This window comes from Tiliqua scincoides, chromosome 1 (assembly GCF_035046505.1).
Source record: "Tiliqua scincoides isolate rTilSci1 chromosome 1, rTilSci1.hap2, whole genome shotgun sequence".
Taxonomy (NCBI): Eukaryota; Metazoa; Chordata; class Lepidosauria; order Squamata; family Scincidae; genus Tiliqua; species Tiliqua scincoides.
In genome coordinates this window covers 282,391,128-282,410,664 of record NC_089821.1, presented here as the reverse complement: position 1 = coordinate 282,410,664, position 19,537 = coordinate 282,391,128, and the positions used below count along the sequence as shown (strand labels likewise).

At 47.7% G+C, this 19,537-nt stretch overlaps 1 protein-coding gene across 1 annotated transcript in view; it reads right to left on the bottom strand.

The window, feature by feature from the left end:
- Positions 1-19,537, bottom strand: part of NRBP1 (nuclear receptor binding protein 1) — a 28,059-nt gene that overhangs the window by 5,726 nt on the left and 2,796 nt on the right. The window contains exons 2-6 of the mRNA XM_066626845.1: positions 9,564-9,686; positions 8,646-8,747; positions 8,474-8,563; positions 8,185-8,225; positions 7,564-7,658 (exon numbers count right to left, since the gene is read on the bottom strand). Of these exons, the coding sequence (XP_066482942.1) occupies positions 7,564-7,658; positions 8,185-8,225; positions 8,474-8,563; positions 8,646-8,747; positions 9,564-9,686 (451 nt within the window). The remainder of the gene's footprint in view (positions 1-7,563; positions 7,659-8,184; positions 8,226-8,473; positions 8,564-8,645; positions 8,748-9,563; positions 9,687-19,537) is intronic.

The following is a 19,537-nucleotide window of genomic DNA, read 5'->3' as shown; positions in this document are numbered from 1 at the left end:
GGGAGTGAGTGCCCCAAGGTAGGAATGCAACTGCTGGGAAGGAGGAGAGTTAGCCAGGAGAGGGGTCTTCCTGTGGAGAGCTGCAGAAGCGAAAGCAAAGAAGGAAAATATGCAGGCTATACACACTCCAGCAAGGATTTAAATGAAAGGCAAAATGGAAATTTGGAAGAGTACATATGAAACAGCCTCTCTCAGAAGAAGAGGAACACTCCAAGAGCTTTCAAAGAAGGGTACAGTCACAGCCAATCACTCTGCATCTTCAAGGCAGAAGGGCAGTAACACAAGCCTTTGGCAGCTCCAGAAAGGGGGGTGGAGAAAGGAGGCAGGCACCAGGTACCAACAAATGGAGGACCAGAGGTCCACGGTGAGCAGCAGTCTATCCCCAGGGATCGGGAACAGGGGAAGAGTCCTTTCCTTCATTTCTTGCTGGTGAGCTTCCCCCAGATTGGGCACTTGGCTGGTCACTGTAGGAAAGGGTGCTGGGCTAGACTGACCAGAGCCAGCAGGGCTCTTTATACTGCGGGCACGAGCACATGGCCCTTCCTAGAAGAAAAAGCTGCTTCAAGAGCAGGATGAGCTCAGGCCACTGACACTCCCTGGCACTGAACTCCCCTGGAAATCAAGGGGGCAGCAAGGGAAAAAACAAGCAGCAGGAATGACTTGCAACCACACCCCAGAGGAAGGAGGGCTCAGGCGTCCAGGGACTGCAGCATCCAAAGCCTCTGGGGCAATGTTAGTATCACAGCAGCGCTACCAGATTGGGCTGGACTCATCAACAGCATCATTCCAAGGCCTCAATGCTGAAAGACTGCAGTGCAGTTGTGCAAGGGAGCAGCAGCAAGGACTCCCATCTCCTGCAGCCTCAGATCCCTTCTGTGCTGGAGAGAGCGTGAAAACCACCACACAGCAGCAAGTAACAAAGACGAGCAAGAGTTGAGACTTCTTCCAGTTCACACAACCATTCTGTTCACGGAAGCCCATTAACGTCAAAGCAAACCTTCACGACAATGCTAGCAGCTTGCTGAGACAGCGAGGCAGATGACAGAGTTCAAGGATCCCTGGCTCACTGGAATGGAGCAAGATTTAAACCCAGCTGGCTTTGTCTGTAGCTACTGACTGCGCACACTACAGAACAGCTCTCCGAACCCAGTTTCCAAGCACATCTCGCCTTCTTAGTTCCATTACAGGACGTTTCTCTGAACATACACATTGGTTTCTGTACTCACAGCTCAAGTGGTCCACACACCAAGAACATATGGCAAAACCTCCCTCTTTTTTTCCAAGAGCAGCCACAGCCTCATTCCCATTGCCAACTTTTTGACTTCCAACTGGTGAGAATCAAGAGATGCTCAGATCCAGCAGCACAAAAGGTTGCCTCCTCCCAAGGGAGACCACTGTGGATCTGTCCCACTCAGTACTTCTGAGTGGGCCTTGGCTCTCCAGGGCTTCAGGTGTCTCTCTGCTCTACCAGGAACCTTCTACATGCAAAGTGGGGGGAGCTGCAGCTCAGTGAAGAGCCCCTCCCCAGCGCTACATGTCAATGTTTCAACCTGACAGCACTTCCAGATACAGCTAGAAAAGTCTTTGCCTGAAGTCCCAGGAAATGGCTGCCAGTCAATGTCAACAACACAGACCTAGACAGAACAAGAGTCCAGTTCCAAAGGAACCTTTGTGCGTTGCAGAAGGGGCAGCCGGGAACCAATGCCACCAAGGGCCCTTTCACACACACGTAGTCATGAACAAGAGACCTCTGAATGCCCATAAAGAGCAAGAGGCAACCCAGTGGTAGCAGCCAGGCCTTGTGAAGCTCTGCCACAGCTAGGCCCAGGCTCCGCAGAAGGAATGAACAAGCAGCCTTTCCACCGTGGCAGCACCCTTGAGGCAGAGAAGTCTCAGCCAGAGCACCTGCTAAGGGGACCTTTGGGCAGCTGCACGTTCTCCAATCAAGCTTGCAACATGCGTTTTGCAGACCGGCCTCCATGGCTTGGTGAGGCAAGAAGCTATGCAAGGCATGGGAAGCCCAGCTCTAGTCTACTCTGCAGTTGTACCTCATCAGCTCCTGACATCCCACTTTTTCTAAACCCAGGTCAATGATGAATTCTTGACACCAACACATTCCTGCTGGGCACACCACCACAGCCCTTAATGCTCCTGGAATAACCAAAGCAAGCAGCAACCCCACCAGACTTCCTTGCTCCTCCCACTTTCCTTCCAGCCTCCAGGGCTTGCACCCATCATCTCTGCTATCTCCACCTCTGCTCTTGTCCCACCTCCAGGTCAACTACAACCTGCACCATTCCTCTGACAATATCTTGGCCGAGACCTCAAAAGCCTTTGTGCCTGACCAGAGCAAGGGCTGCTTTTCAGTTCTCAGCCACAGACCTGTCACCCATCTGGACACCATGTACCTTCCCCAGTGCTCAAGTTGATGCTAGAGACCCTCCCTCTTCAGGGATCACCATCAGGATATCCCCTGAGCTAGGCTATTCCAAAACCCTCCTCCCAGATGCCACCTTCTCAGCTTTCCAGCCTTGTTGACAGGCACCAAGGATCCCCCAGTTGGTGGGTGTGCTGTGCCAATATGGAGGGGATGCTCTCCCGAGCCCCTGAAGGTGAAGGGGGCTGCAGTGGCAGCTGCTCCAGCAAGTGAGCCTGTGAGGGTCAACTTGGCTCTCCACTCCAGCCAGGAGCCACAGCCACCTCCTCGAGCTCAGGACACTTCCCCAAGAGACAGCTAGCCAGCTCTCATACACATAGTCCCAAAAGATATGACTCGGTGCTGCTCCAATGCACCCAGCTCCCCTGGTCAAGCAGCCAAGGGCTCAGGACAGCAGTTCTTCTGCAGTGAGCCATGGGAAAGAGGAGCCACAGGCAAGCGGCAAGCAGTCCCAGCCACGGCCAGAGAGGAAGGAGGCAGCAGCAGCTCCCCGACAGATGCAGAGCGCCCAGGCCACGTGCAAGAGCAGCATGCAGTGGGGAAGGGATAGCAGGACTCCTCCCCCTCCCCAGCAAGGGCCCCCAATGGGTGGAAAGTTCAGGGAAGGGGCACCGCTACACTAGAGAGAGAGAGAAAGAAAAAGAGTCACAGACACCAGCCTCATAAGCAAGGGACACTGGAGGAGGAGGAGCTTAATATATATAAAATGATGCTCTCATATATATTGAGAAGATCACAGTCACGTCACAGAGCAGAGAGATTTGCTCACCATTAGCAAAAATCCTATGAAAGACTGTTGGCAAGAGAGAGAAAGGGGGAGAGAGAAAGAGGCAGCCCATAAGCAGAAAACAAAACAAGGCAGGCATCCATCCATGAGTCAGGGGATGGAAGAGCCAGCCCTTCACCGCAGCTGAGTCACCACCACAGCTGACAGAGACAGTTGCTCTGCTCATCCCATCCCACCACCACCAATGGTCAGGTAGCAACCCATATAGGAAGTCAGTATTCAGCACCTAGCAGGGCCTCCATTCTTCCACCAAGAAAGAGCCACGGGCTTTCCACAAAACGGGGCCTGCTTGTGCAGCCAAACCAAGACCAGTGGCTCTGCCCTGGATCAACAGGTCACCCATTATCTGCTCCTGGCAAACAACTCACTAATGGGGAGGGTGAAGAAGAGAGGCAAAGGTGCCCTCTTACCTAGTACCACCTGCCCCAAATTATCTTCAAGCCTAGGGGACCCAGTTCCCAGTCAGATCTTAGGACCAGGTAGGTCTGGTATGCTGGACCCCTAAACCCTTTTCAACACAGCTCCTTCCCAATCAGCCACAGAAGAAGTGGCCCCTCTGAAGCATGACCAATCCCACTCCAAGAAGCCCCTGAAACTTGCCCCCCACCAGGACTCAGAAGCTCTTGCATTAACCAACATTCTCAGACAGTTCTTCCCCTTCCCAGAAACTGCAAAGACTCCCCCCCCCCCCACAGTCCTTCAGGCTCTGCACCGCCTCTGCATGTCTCACAAGCAGCCCCTGTGTTGCTGAGCAGTGGGAACCTCCTGGACAGCTCCAACTGTGATGACCACCACAGGGCCCCCTCAACTGGAACTGGGAGCAGGAAGGAGAAAAAAAGGCTGGGGGCTTTTCAGAAAAACCAACATCACACAGGAAGGAGGTAAGTGCTGGATGGAACAAGAGGATCGTGAAGATCACGTGATCTGACCCTCCCCCACTTGCTCCCAGTCTTGGGATAATGGGGAAAAAAAGCAGGCCCAACCATCACAAGCAACCACGCCTCCTCTCCCCCACCCCCAGCAGGGGTATCCCAGCCTCTTGCTTCTTTGCTGTTCTCAGAGAAGGAGGGAGGTTGGCACACATCCTGAAGAGGGTGAAATCCAAGGCAACACAAAAGTGGCTTGGAGAGAGGTTGTGCGCAGGCAGCATTTGTCTACATGATACGAAGACGCCGTGGGAGGAGTTTGTGCACTTCAAGCAGTTAGGTAGCACCCACAGAAGTCAGTGCACCAGGTGTGCTCCAAGATAACCAACTCAGAAGGAAGTAGGAGGCCCAAAGTGCAGCATGGTTGAGAGTCAAGCAATTCTGAAGTAGGCACCAATGCAGTCAACCAGCACACCCCGCCAAACAGTTTGGTGCCAGGCCAAAAGGCTAGCTATGGTAGACCCAGACACACAGCTTCCTCTCTTCAGAAGGTAGCTTGGCATATTCTGATTGTGGCACCAAAGCCCATCCACATCCCTTCCCAACACCACCACTCAGGATACAGCTCTCAAGAGCTTCCAGTCAAAGAGGTCAGCAAACAAAAGAACCGGTGAAAGAACAAACTAGAATCCATTTCAGAGCCTCCATGGGAAGCCAATACAAGGCCCTCGATCAGCTGACTTGCTCCTCAAGATTTCACAACCCACAGCACAGGCTGTTCCTTGGAGCACATGGGAAGCAGAGGATGCCATGCCATTCCCCACAGGAGGAATTAGCCATCAAGTTGCCTCGGGAATCCACTTATTCCACCAGTCATTCTAGGCTTTCATCTCAACAGAAGCACCTGCTTCCTGTAAAAAAGGGGGCCAAGAAACAATGGCCAGGTCTGCCAGAGAACAGTAGGAATGGAGAGGCCCAGGGCCTGAATGCCACCCACAGCGCAGCAGGTCTCTGCTTTGCTGGAGCATCTGTTATTCACTCTGAAAATGCAGCCAGCTCTGCACTGAGCCAAGAAATCCCACCTTGCCTTGCCCTGAAACTGGAAGCTCTGCCAGCTCAAGCTTGCCATCCTGCACATCAGAGTCCTTCACTGAGGCACACAAACCCTCAACCCCACTTCAGTCCTGCCTCACTGGCAGTCCAGCTTAGGATGTATGTTCTGGAAAGAAAGAGTCCTCCGGCAGAGAGGCCTCTTAATTCAACAGAAGCACTACCTTGGCTTTTTCTTCATTTTCTTTAAACGCCACTCTGTGATTGTTTTGTGTCCTGCTCCTCTGCTCCAGTTGTGTTGCTTTTAGGAACTGACTGCTGCTGGTTTGGTTCAAATAGTCTCAATTTGTTTTTAATGTATATTGTTATAAACAGTCCCCTCGAGCACCACCTTTGCAGAAAAGGAAGGATATAAAACGTTCAACACACATACACACCCTCTATTCAGCCAAAGAATGAACCTGCTTGCCTGTGCAAAGAGGTCCCTTTTCAAGTGATGACCTCTTATACCTAGCAGGGGGAAAGCAACTGACCCTCTTCACCCCAGCATGGCATCGCTTCCAGTGGCTTTTGCTGACATCTTTTAGCCTGTGAGCCCTTTGGGGACAGGGAAGCACTGGCTGATTCATTTCGCTACGTAAACTACTTTGTGAACTACTGTGTGTTGAAAAGCAGTAGATACATATGCTTAAAAACAACCAAGCTTGGCCTGACCTCTAGCAAGTTCCTGGATTTGTTCTAGGCAAGTGCAAAACCCACAAGGAGGGAATGCTCTGCAGACCCAGGATCACAGCAGCAGCAAAAAAGAGGGCTCTCTAGCCCGCTGCTAAAACCAGCCACGTCTCTGCTTGGCTTCAGGTCTAGGAACCGAGGCTGCTGGACCACTTGATCTGGCTTTTGGGTTGGAAACTCCCCCTCTGAACAAACTGCTTTGCAAGGCAGAAGGCAAGCCTTTCCTCCATACATAGGCATCCTTTCTGTCCCAAGACTGGCCTTCTTCACACTAGATTTGGACTTGTGCTGGCCTGGGATTCTGGGCTCTGTCACTCAACCACCATTGCTCTCCAGAGGCCACAAATAGCTTATGGAATTCATTACAAGAAGATGAAGTAGTCAGTAGCACAAACTGCTTATAAAAAAGGAGGCTGAGAAGCCAAATGCAGCAAGCTTAGGATGGGACCTCAAGGGTCATGTCCAGAGTCAGGACATCTCAAGTTCACCAGGTCCTGAAAAGAGGCAGGAGTTTCCCCTATGAGCCACTGAAGAGGACATTCTGGTTGATTCAGAGCAAAAGTTCCCACCTCCAACGCACACCCAGGTGGGAGTTGGGCTGGACACCTGGCAAACTTGGAAGTTGTTTCTGGATGAGATGGCACAAGATCCTCTAGCCTCTCTCCTCCCAAACACTTGCTTCCCTGGGCAGATCGACACAACAAATAGTATGATACCAATTTCATTGCCCTAGCTTTCCCTAGAGAATCCTAGCAATTGTGGTTTGGCAACAGGAGTCGAGAATTATCTCCTATAGACAGGAGTCCCTCCTCTCCTGCCCCTTGAACTCTACAATTTCCCTTAATCTGAATTCTGTTTGTTAAACCAACCTCATGCTGTGATGGTCTCACGGCTCCCCCAAGCCTCACACCTGTCTTGCCTACTGTGCAGAAGAGTATCCCCTTTTGGTGAAGTAGCCAACCTGGTCTACAAGCTCCAAATAGAATCTCATATGGTTTCCTCTGACCCATTTTACTGAAAAAGTCAGCGCACAGCTGTCGCACAAAAGGCACGGGATGTTGAGTGCACACTTGTGAAACCAGAGCAGATGACAGCCCCATTGCTGCCATGATAGACCCAGGAGGCCATACCCAGGAGGCTGACAATTCCAATTGTCCTGCCTGCCATCCCACGGCCTTGGTATAGTTCCATGCCCCAAAGAAGCTATCTGTCAGAACAACAGACTGGCACAGAGGCCACCAAGAACAAGGAACACTCCCTTGAGGGTCCAAAGTCCAGTGACGACGACAGACCTTTCCTAGCTTCCCTTTCCTATTGCATATAGCAGTAGGAAAGAGCTGACAGGAAGCACCTCTGCTAAGAGGACTGATCCACTTCACTTATTGGCAGGCAGGAACAGAAGCTCAACAGTCCTGGTCACAGACTATGACAGCCTGTAGCAGAAGCAGCAGCAGCAGCAGCAGCAGCTCAGGGCCCCCTAGCCCTGCAGCAGAGGTTTCCAGGAGGTTCCCAAAGATCAGCAACCACAGCAATGCACAAGGGCACTGGTTGGGTCAAAGAGCCCTACAGACAGCAGGTGTGTTTCTGGTCTCAGGTGTAAGAACTTGCTCTAAGGTAGGCCAAGAGTTGGCCAAGGACTACCCCCCCCATCTCACTGTATCTTGGGTTGCAAAACATAACAGGAGCCTTACCCGATCCAATCTTGATCAGCCCGTTGTGCTGGATGAAGATGGTATCACAAGTCAAATTTCCGTGAATTATGGGGGGGTCACAGGAGTGAAGGTAACTGGAGAGGTAACATCAGAAAGTGTGAGAGCCATGCAAGAAACATCCAATGGGGAGGTATTCTACAGTGTCTGGAGATGCCAAGGCATGCCCCCTCCCAACCAGGACAGAATTTCATAATGCCACAAACGTCAAGTGGGCTTGGGGGGAGAAGAGAGCACACTTCCTCAGCACTGAGCAAGCAGCAAGATGAGTCCATCACAACCTTCCAAGAACCAGAAGTGCAAACACGCTGTCACCAATTGCCATAAGAATGCTTCCACAGTCAGTCAAATCCTTTTCTTCCCGCCTTCCAAGGAAGCCTTTTACGCACTCCCTTTATGGAGGTTTCCATGCCCACAGGAAGGGACTAAGCACTCCTAAGACCACCCCCTTCCACTCATCCTATTCTCTCCCCACCCAAGCCCTGTAGGCAGCACATTCCAAGTACACTGACCAGCTATGTGTACACTCACATTTCCACCTTCATGGACACCTCCCCCACCCAGCCAAAGCTGCACTCGGCCCACCTGCACAGAATTATGTACCTGAGGGCTGAAAGGATCTGGGTGCACCAGCGCTTCCAGGCCTGAAAGAGACCAGAGATCAGCTCAGTCTCAAGAGGCACTAAGCTGAGTCCGCTCTTCTTCTCCACTGTCCCCTCCACCCCTTCGACAGACACTGAAGAGGCAAGGGTCACTAAGGGAACTGGGGCTTCTGGCAACAGAGGGGTAGCTGCTGCAGGTGCTCTTGCACACTTGGAAATAGCAGAGCAAGTGTGACTTGTTGCCTTAGGAATGTGTTGGGAGTGAGGAGAAGGGAAACAAATGGGTTCACCTTTTCATTCATTGTCTTATGGTTCTTCTTTGTCTTCTTCAGAAACTGTTTCAGGCTGCCAGAAGACATGTATTCAGTAATGAAGATTACCTGAGAAGACACCAGAAATTACTAGGACAGCAGGGGGCAATGAGGGAACATTTAGGAAGCTGGGGGCCACCACCCCACTTACCCTGGCCTTGTTCTCCTTTACATCAGCCCAGTACTTGTGGAATTTCACAATGTTCAGATGTTCCAGTTGGATCAGATTGTCAAAAACAGCTTTAACCTTCTCCTGCAGCAGAGCAAATGTTAAGAGAACATAAGTTGAGCCCTGCTGGATCAAATCAAAGGTTCATCTAGTTTCCCATAATGGCCAACACTTGGGAAGATCACCGGCAAGAGGGAAGACCACCAGCAAAAGATGAAGGCATACTTCTCCCTCAGCATAGTTCACCTATAGCTGTAGCCACTGAAAGACCCCTGGGTCCTCCATGAATTTATTTCAATCCCTTCCAAAACCATGACCACATTTCATAGTAGTGGATTCCACTGAATAACTTATGACGTGTAAAGTACCACCTATTTCTGTACATTCTGAATATCCCACCAATCAGGTTAACTGGATGACTCCAGGCTCTGGTATTTTGACAGAGAAAAGCTTCTTTTGTTGCCCACATTATGCATAATTTGATATGCCTAAACTGTACCTTGCCTGCCACCATTCTTCTCAGTGAAAGCCCCCAATGTTGGACACTGTCACTATCTTTTTGGCACCAGGTGACGACTATCCTGGTCCCTTGAATTTTAATTTGATGTGGCCAGTGTTTTCTGCCATTGACAGACATACTCAGCCAAGGCTAGCACAAGAACTCTCCATATCTGATGAGGCATATTTTACCCCCCATGCTCCTCCCACTTTCCACGTTTTCTCTTCCAATACAGGAAGAACCAGAAAAGGAGAAGGAGGAGCAATGGAGTCAAGTGATGGAGATAGGCAACCCCCCACTGATCTGTTGCCTGAGCTGGCCACTCCAGTTGGCCTCATAGAATGGGCTGACCTTGAGCTCAGCTACAGTGAGCACCTTCACCCAACCTCAAGTTCACCCACCTCCTGAAGCTTGAAATTCTTGCGCTCCGAGAACTGAACCTCATTCCAAACCACTTCCACACCTTCTTCTGTATCCATTGCCAAGTAGGCACTGTCAATTCCAGGAACATTGCGCTGATTCACCTGGAGAAGGAGAAAAAGAGAAGAGATTAAAGGAGGGGGGCTGCCTCTGTCCTGCTTCTAGAATGGCATGTAAGGACTTGTGGCCACCCTATTGGAAAATGAGGTCTCTTTCACCTCCTTCTTAAAACTCTTTCACTAGCATGGGTTATTATGGGAGGGCAGACTAGGCATGTACAAGGGCTGAATTCAGCACATTGCCTGCATAAGAATTCCTCAATGCCCTGGAGGTATGCAGGCCAACTGATGTCAGGCTGCCCCATGGAAACCTTTTCTTCAGAACTTGAACAGCATTCTCTGCAACTCTAGATGAAGCCCCAATTAGGCTGTTTCCTTAATGTGTGTGGGGGGCACACCAATTCCTATCCCAGACTCAACATGAAGCTAGAGCCAGAATTCTGGAAGGGTTAAAGAAAGCAAGTCACAGTTTGGATAAGAAACTGCACATTTCTGGGGTGCAGAACATCAGTTCCACAACCCTCTGCACCCGTTTTCATCCAGACCTTGGGGCTAAGGAGGAACAAGGCGGAATCTTCACAGTAGTTCCACTGCACTTTCAAAAATAAACTCCAGCCTTTTTCCTGAACTAGGGACTGTCCCTAACCAATTATGGAGATATGGTACAGGACCACAGACTGGCTCTCTTGGGTCTTTGGTTTGCTACCAAGACCAGCCCAAAGGCATGTGCCCTTGCACACTAGCCACTGAAGTTCTCAACTAAAAAGACAGGTGCAAACCCCTTCCAGACTGATGACTGGGCTAAGGAGCCTGTCAGAATTAATGACTGCAGCTGCCCCTACCCACACACTACATTTCCTAACCTGGAGACCTCCAGACAACCCTGGATCACAACATCATGTGACTTATGTGGTCACTAGCCTAACCCAGGCATAACCAATCTAATGCAACAGAAAGGGATGCAAAGAAAATAAAGAACTGGTGGGTCTCCTGGTGTGGGGAGGAAACTTAGTGGAAAGGGCTACAAAAATCCCTTCACATTTGCTGCTCTCAAGCAGTTAGGGAACCGAGAAACCAAAAACTGTCTCTCCAGGAACAGAGACTTTTACACAAACACATCCAAGGTGGCCTGCCAGATCAGACCTTGAAGGCTCATAGGGCTCCAGCAGGGGGCAGCAAGGCCACAAAAACAAGAGCCTACTGCGGCTGCCTCCCCAAGTGTCCAACACCAAAGCGAGCAGTGGAGAGACCTGATGTCTTCTTCGGAACATTCTAAAAATCCATCTACTCCAGTGGCCACAATCTTCTCTTGTGAGAACAAATGCCATAAGTTCCTTAACCTGTACACAAGCGTGCTGTCTAAACCTGCTGCCAGTCCCATTTATAACACACTATGGGAAGCATGGACCCAAGTGGGAGAACACAACACACCGCAATTGTAGAGACACTTCTCTCCATGTGATTGCCCACCAGAGTGGTCCTGGCTCTAACTAGCCTTTCCCCACAAGTAAGGTGCTCAGACTCCCTGACTGTTTGCGTTGCTGATTGTCACTGCTAGGCTATCTTAAGAAGAGGACAACACACGAGAATTACACAAGTAATTTCAAACATGAGCTAAAATTTAGATTGTGGTAATGACGGCACAGTTCAGGAAGACCTCTGGAGTTCTTCATAGATTACTAGGGATTTAACCACATAAATAGCATTGTGTGTTCTCACAATTCACTCCCACCTCCAGGTCATCACAGCCCCAAAGGCTCCTATCCTTTCCTCTGGCTTTTAAAACAGCCTCTGTGCCATCAGACTTGAAGGTAGTGATGCCACGAGCCAAGTACTCTAGCAAACTCGGGCCAAAGTAATGCCATTTTAACATCAGCTCACTGACTCTGCCTCTGGTCTTAATATGATTGTTAGCAAAAAACTGTGTGCCACCCATCGCCTTTGTTATAGCAACAACACAGAGCCAGCTTACAAACCTTTTGCCTTCATCACTCAGTGCTTTTAGACCCAGTTCTCCAGTAACTTGGTCCTTAAAGACCAGACAGAGCCAGTCTGCATTATCTTGCAAATGCAATCCAAGCTCAATGTGGCAAAGGGTAGAGTGAAGGGACTGAGCAGAGGAAAGTAGAATTTTACTAGTCCCTTGCTCATTATGCTTGCTTGTGTTTGAAACCAGTATTAAAAGCTGGCTGCCTCTAGCTACAATTGCACATAATCTGAGGCAACTGGCCTCCTTGCTGTCTTGCTTTAGTACCAGCAATAAACAAGCTGTTACCCCTTACCTCAGTGTGTAATTAAATCATAGCACATCAGATAATGAACCCCACGCTGCCTTTGTGGGTTTAAAGGCAACAGTAGCCAGCAAAACATCAGAATTGGGGGGATCCAGGAAATTACAGGGCAGTCAGCTTACTGTCTGTTCCGATAGACTGCAGGACGGCACAAAGATCAAATTATGAAGTACAGTAAAAGCATTGTTAGACAGTATCCATGGGGAACAGGAGTTACCACCAAATATGCAAGTTAACTCAGTTTGTACAGTCCTCAAAGCACCTCCATCCTGCATACTGGACAGGCTCGACTCCACTGTACCACTCTGCCCCCTCTGCCAGGGCTCTCTAGGAATAGGAACTACTTCTTAAGCAGGGTCCTTGTGAGGCGGAAAGAGGGCAAAGCAACACCACAAAGGGAACTCTGCACAGTAAACCATAGGCTGGTTGGCTGGCACTATGTTACATCCGTCACCTTGCATCCCTGCCCGCTGCCTCATACAGACAGACATGCCAGTTGACAGAGTATACCGGTTAAGCAAGTTTTCCAACTTCTAGGAGAACAAGTCTTGCTGAAGGAGAATTAGCATGGCTTCTGCATATGGAAGTTAAAGAACTCTAGAAAGTTAGCGAGGCAAGAGTATCCACAGGCACGTGGATAGAGGCAATCCAGCTGGCACTGTATGCTTAGATTGACAAAAAGTTTTTGATAGAGTCCTGCATCAAAGGCTCCTGGGTCAGGTGAACAGTCATGGAATAAGACAGGTCCTTTGTTGGATTGGTAACTAGTTTAAAAACAAGAAACAAAAGAGCAGAAACAGGCACTTTTCACACTGGAGGGAAGTAAGTAGTAAAGTACCCCAAGGATCTGTAGTGGGACCCATGATTTTTTAAATTGATCACAAATATTCTGAAGTTAGGGGTAAACAACAAGGTGTCCAGCTTTGAAGATGACTCCATATTAATCAGGCTGATTAAACCAAAGTAGGCTGTGAGGAGATCCAAGAGGATCTCTTCAGGCTGGATGAATGGGCAACCCAAAGACAAATGCAATTCCAAGTGTCAAAAGTAACCCAACTTCAAATAGCTCAGACCCCATTAGTGTATCAATGACAAACCAGATCTTGGGGACATGCTGGAGACCTAAATAAAAAGGAAGATCCAGTGTGCAGCAGCAGTGAAGATAAGGAATTCCATGATGGGATCACTAAAAATGCATTGAAAATATGTGCTTATACAAATCAATTGAATGATCACATGTGAAACACTATATAGTTCTGATCATAAAAAGTATGTTAGCAGCAGGAAACCTGCTGGAGAAGCTGGACAGTGAGGGGGGAAGGGGAAATGGAATGGGAAACTGCAGAGAATTAAATGAGTTCTTTGCATCTGTTTCACAGCAGAAGAGCTCAGACAGATACAACTGAACAGCCCCCTGCCTGAAGGATGACCAAAGAATTAAAACAAATAGGGGTTAAGACAGCAGACATTCAGAATTTATTGACAAAGAATAGCAAGTCACCGGGCCCAGATGGCATCCACCCAAGAGTTCTTAAGGAACTAAAGTATGAAATTAGTGATCTTCTGACTAAAATATACAACAGTCATTGTGATTGGAGATGATTGGAGGATAGCCAACATCATGCCAAAAAAAGGAGGGAGGGGGACTCAGGGAAACTACAGGTTGGTCAGCCTATCATCTGTTCCAGGTAAGATGGTGGAAAGCCTGATCAAGGATTCTTGGGACAAAAAGAAAAACAGGCTTTGCTGAGGAAGATCAGCATGGCCTCCATAAGTGTTGCTTTACTATCCTTTTGGAGTTCTTTGAAAAGGTCAACAGGCATGTGGATGTGGGTAAATCCACTGATATAGCTGAACTTTCAGAAGATGTTTGATACACTTCAAAGGCGCCTAAAAAAAAAAAACTCAACAGTCAGGGAATAAGAGGGCAAGTCCTCTTATGGATTAGGAACTGGGCTGAACAGGAAACAAAGAGTGGGTGTAAATTGGCAATTGTCACAATGGAAAGAGGGGGAAAAAAGCATGCCCAAGGATTGGTCTTGTGACTGGTGCTTTACAATGTGTCCATAAATGATCTAGAGTTGGGGATAGGTAGTAAGGTGGCCAAGTTTGCAAATACCACCAATCTTTTCTAGGTGGTAAAATCAAGAATGGATTGTAAAGCCCTCCAGAAGAATCTCTCTAAACGGAGAGAATCAGTGACAAAATGGTAGATGCACATCAATGTAAATAATTGTAAGTGATGCACACTGGAGCAAGCAATCAAAGTTTCACATATACACTGATGGGTTCTGAGACGCATAAGGAGAGAGACCTTGGTGTGGTAGTAGAAGAGCTTGATGAAAGTGTCAACCCAGTGTCTAGAAGCTATGAAGAAGACCAATTCCATACTCAGGATAATTAAAAAGGGATTGAGAACAAAATGGGCAACAGTATTGTGTCATTGTGGCCTGGAGACAGAAGGTATGTCCTGAAGACTAAGCTGTTGCCTTGCCCAAAGTAGCTGAGTAGCCCTGGGTATTCTTTGGAAGAGAGACCAATGCAAGCTGATAAGCCATTGTGAGAGAATGGAGCCAGGAGGAGTCACTGTCACCTCTGATCACCAGGAATCACTGAGATAAGCCAAGGTAGAGGTCAACAGCCAAGGATGAATAGCACCTGGCTGATTTGCGGCTGCTCCCACTGGAAGCTGGGATGGGATGTGTCAATAAACAACAATGGCCACACCATGAGGAAAGACATCTGGAATGAAGAGTTCTATGCATTTTTCATAGATCATTAACTGTAAAAACTTCATTTGTAAAAAAAAAATTGAGTTTGGTGATAGCCTGCCTATGTGAGCCACCTTGGGTCTATAAGACTCACTCGTTGTGAGTGAGTAAGGTGGTATAGAAATCCTGTATAATTCTAATAGTAATAATAACACAAACCAATTATTATACATTATGCCACATCTAGAATTTAGGGCCCAGTTCTGGTCGCCAATCTCAAGGAGGATATAGCGGAACTGGAAAAGGCACAGGAGAGCAACCAAAATTATTTGTCGGCTAGGCACCTCCCTTAAGAGGAAAAGCTACAGCATTTGTGGCTCTTCAATCTGGAAAGAAGATGCCTGAGAAGGAACATGGTTGAGACATATTCATCATGCATGGGATAGAGTGGATAAAGGGAAGTGCTTTCCCTTTTGCACAACATCGGAACCAGAGGACATCCATTCAGACTTAGTGGTGGGAGAGTTAGAACAGATAAAAGGAATCATTTATTTGCCCACCACATAATAAATCTGTGGAACTCCTTGCCACAGGATGTTGGGATGGCACCTGGCCGAGGTGCTTTTCAAAGGGAATTGGATAGATTTATGGACAAAAACTCCATCACGGATTACCAGCTGTGATGACTATATGAAACCTCTGGGTTTTAGAGGTAGCCTATCCCTGAATACCAGATGCAAAGGAGTGGCCACAGGATATAGGTACCGTTGGCCTGCATCATACATGAGAGCTATGTTTCAAAGTTGCAGCATGGAGCCAAAATCTTGTATACTCAAAGTAGCCTTGAAAATTCCTAGCATCAGGAAAATGTGTACTGTATCTTTAAAAATGTCAAGACACAAGCAGGAACAGTAGCTTCCTTCTCTGATCCCAGGTTTCCTCCAGAGCACTATTTAGGAAGCAGATTGGTAGGCAGGATCGCCTGCAGCATTTAACCCTTTGGGTTTATGTTCAGTTGACAACCTGTACGAAGCTGAATCTGCACAATGCCTCCAGAAGCATCCAGGAAGCCACTGTGAGATACAGAAAGCTGGACTAGCTGGGCCCTTGCCCTGATCCAAGACAGTTCTTGAGTTCTTAATGTTATGCGCCTGCAAAAGGCACACAAGAAGGCAATCAAGCATTCTGAAGGCTGGAGCCCCTTCCTTGCAAGGCAAGATTACAGTGTTGTAAGCTGCCAAACAAACAAATTAAAACACTGCCAAATTAAAGCATTGAGAAGATAAGCAAATTGAACCAACAGAATTGAATATTGCATTGAATTGCTATGCAAAAACTGGTTTCACAGTTCAGGAAAAAAACCATACCAACATAGCAAGGAACCATTAAACATTTGCTTACTCGTGAATACATGTGAACCTGTTGTCAGTCTCACTTTACATCAGGTTGGAGGAAGGGACTTTCTTCTCATGTGTTTTGGGGGCCTGCATTCATTGAATTAGGACAATTCTGGTGGTATTGCATTCCTCTCGGCCTGCCCTTTCCAATGGACCAAGGCATGGTCACCTACTCATGAGTAAGCACGCACTGTGGCTCGACTGACTTCACTTTCCATAAGGCTTCTTGCATTTTCCTTGACAGTTCTTGAGCATGCTCAGAAGACTCTATAGCCAGTGAAAGCAACAAACCTCCAAGGGAGTGAATGGCTTAGAAACAGTCAGAAGCACATGGGATGCTCCACAGCCACTTTAACCCATTTTTGCCCTGCTTACAGGTGTACATATTTGGTCCCTGTTGCATATTTGCAACATCAGTCAGAAATGGCTTAACAGGTACATGTCAGTGTTATTTCGTTAATAGAGCAGGATACAGCGTTTTATCATTTTATAAGCCTAATTTCACATTATAGCAGTGTTATTTACTATTTTAGATTACTCCTGTCTATTAATCCCTGATTGGTCCTTTGAAACAAACCTTAGTTGCTTGAAATGTCTTGGGTTTCCTGCAATGTCTCATCATGGGAAATCTGCTCTGTGCAGGGAAGCCCAGCCCTCTGTGTACTCCGAGGGATTTGAGTATCCTTGCAGAAGTAGACCCTCTGCTCTCTGCTCTTGGTGCTCTCATGGCACTTTTGAAGCTTTATGTCCTTCTGCCAAAACCAAGCCAGGTGCCAGTTATGAGTTTTGCATCACTTCGTTCTTTTTACAGCTGTACACAACACAGTGCAGAGAGAGCTCATTATTTGAAGTTTGATGAGTTAAAAGTATTTGGAGTGCCTTTCTTCAATCAACTTCTTCCTCCTCAAACCAAATTACTCTTTAGCTTCCAGAACAGGTAACACCCTCTTCTTTGTGCCACCTCGGTTTTTTCTTCTTTTCCTCTTCTGTTAAGAAGAAATTTTTCCACCAGTCAATTTAATTGGCTGACCCCTGGTTCTGTTATTGTGTGGAGGGAAAAGCACTCTCTTCTATCTGCCCAACACTCCTCCTTTTCTCTGGAAGAGATTTCAGTCATATATTTTACAATCATTTTTCTGGGTTCTTCCGTTTATAATCATTAGTAGCTTTTCTTTTTCACTTGTTTCTGTAACCACGTTTGCTTACAGTTATCAACATCATATCTGCATGTCTATTTGTCATCATTTCTAATCATATTAATTTTCTCAACAAGCTGGAACTGAGTAGACTCCATTACCTTTTCTTCTCCTTTTATTTTATGGCAACAGTCTGCAGATGTGTACATCACGATCAAAGACTGCAAGATCCACAGACATACACATTTGGGGGCACATGCAACTACACAATGCATGTATCCCCAGAGTATGCTTCTTAACAGGCTTGGGCCTCAGTTGGGCCAGAATGCCTCTTCCTCTTTCAGCCTCCTAAGCAAGTGAAGTAGCCTTCTAGAAGCAAGTGACAGAGCATCAGCCAGCTATTCCATGAATTTCTGGCAAAAAGGCACCTGGAAGAGCTGTCCCTTCTTTGCCTCTCCTAAGAGGACAGAACTCCCCTCCACAGGACTCTGCCTGTAACTTCCCCCCCATCCCGATCTTCCCATTTCCAAAGCTCCTGCCTCCCACTCCTTCACAGTTGACATCTCCTCCTCTTTCCCACCACGGTGACATTAACTCCCTGCTTTCCTCCCCAGTGCTGTTAGTCCTGGTTCATTCCTCCATTGGCTCCTTATGCGACACACAGGGCAACACCATCAGTCAAGTTGCATCAGAGTCACATTCAGTATATCCCACCTCTGCCAGCTCAGCGACTTCCCCGAGCAAATCGTACATATTGCAAGACTGAAGAGAAATTCTATCACAAATTACAAAGAGGCACACAGACCAAAAGGGCCAAGAACCATGGCAGCACCATGGCTCAGAGAACAGCTGAGAGCCAAGGGAGTGCAGAGTCTGTGGGAAAAACCAGCCAAGCCAACACACTTAGTGCTGCTGACAGGGCTGGGAGCAGATCTATTTGGGGAAAGGCCAAACCACCCAAGACACCAGTTTCTTCACAAACAGCACATTGTTACTCAGCCCATAAGGGTGCCAATCAAGTCCATAATCAAAACAAGCTGCTGCTAAGACTCCTGACGTCTGACACAGAGCTCTTCTATCTGGACCTTCCTTCAAGGATCACTGGACACACACTTTGGGAGAACAAAACTGAAAGATTCAGAATGCAGATCTTACTACTGCCTCCCTGCACCCAAGCATGAACTGGAAAAGTTGGGGGAAGCATATGAAAGATTCAGTTTTAAAGATCTGTGGCTCACTGGAATGGAGTGCAATTTAAATCCAGCTGGTTTTGTCTGTAGCTACTGTCAGTGTACAAGGAAGCACCACAGTCAACAGCTCCCTAAAACCAGTTGCCAAGCACATCACCTCTTCCTAATTCCATTACAGAGACGTTTCTAACGGAACATACAAATCAATTTTGTATCTCCACTTAAAGCTCAAGAAGTCCACACACCAAGAACACATGACAAAACTGTTCTCTTCTTTCCAAGAGAGTAGTGATGGCCTCTTTCTTATCACCAACTTTCATTTGACTCTGGCAAGAACCAAGAGAAACTCACATATTTACGTGGAGCAGTTTGAGACTCCATTTTAAAAACTGGTTTAATTTGTAGTTGCTTTATTAAGAACAGGTTCCCACCCCCAGACATGGGTTCCCAATTTCCAAACAGGAGATGTGTCTCATCCAGTGGTGTTCTCTTTAACCTGGGTTCTCTGTTCCCAGGAAGGCAGTACAGGTGTCCTCCTGTATCACAGGGGATTCATTCCTGACCCCACCACAGATACAGGGAACCCTATCTCTGCAGCACTTTGTGCCTCCCCCCATGCCCATTACCTTCATTTATATTGTTTACAGTCACACAAAGGAATTGCATAATTGCTTTAATCAGCCTCTACAAGCAGAAAGCTTATAGCAAGACAAGCAGGCAGGCAGCCTGTAGCAAGTGCTAACAACTCAGCTAACATGCTTCCTCCTTCCTGTTAATTGTTAACTTCCTGTTAGACTCATTCCCTCTAGCTGTCATTCCTTGCAGCTTCCTGTCTGCTTGTCTTGCTATAAGCGTTCTGCTTATAGTATCTAGTTAAAGCAAGTACATGATTTCTTCACGCAATTACAAACATAAACCAAGGTAAAGGGCGTGAGGGGCACAGGTATCTAGATCTGTGGTACAGGGGGGCGCCTGTACTAAATATTACAGAAGCTTTCTGAAAGCTCACAAATATGCTTAGTTGCATGGAAGACAAGAGTCATGTACAGGTGTACCCTGGTATCTGCAGGGGCTCCATTCCAGACACCCCTCCCTGCAGATACCAGGGATCCATGGATACCCAAGGATACCTTTTTAAAACATAACTGGTAAGGAAAGATCAAAAATAGCT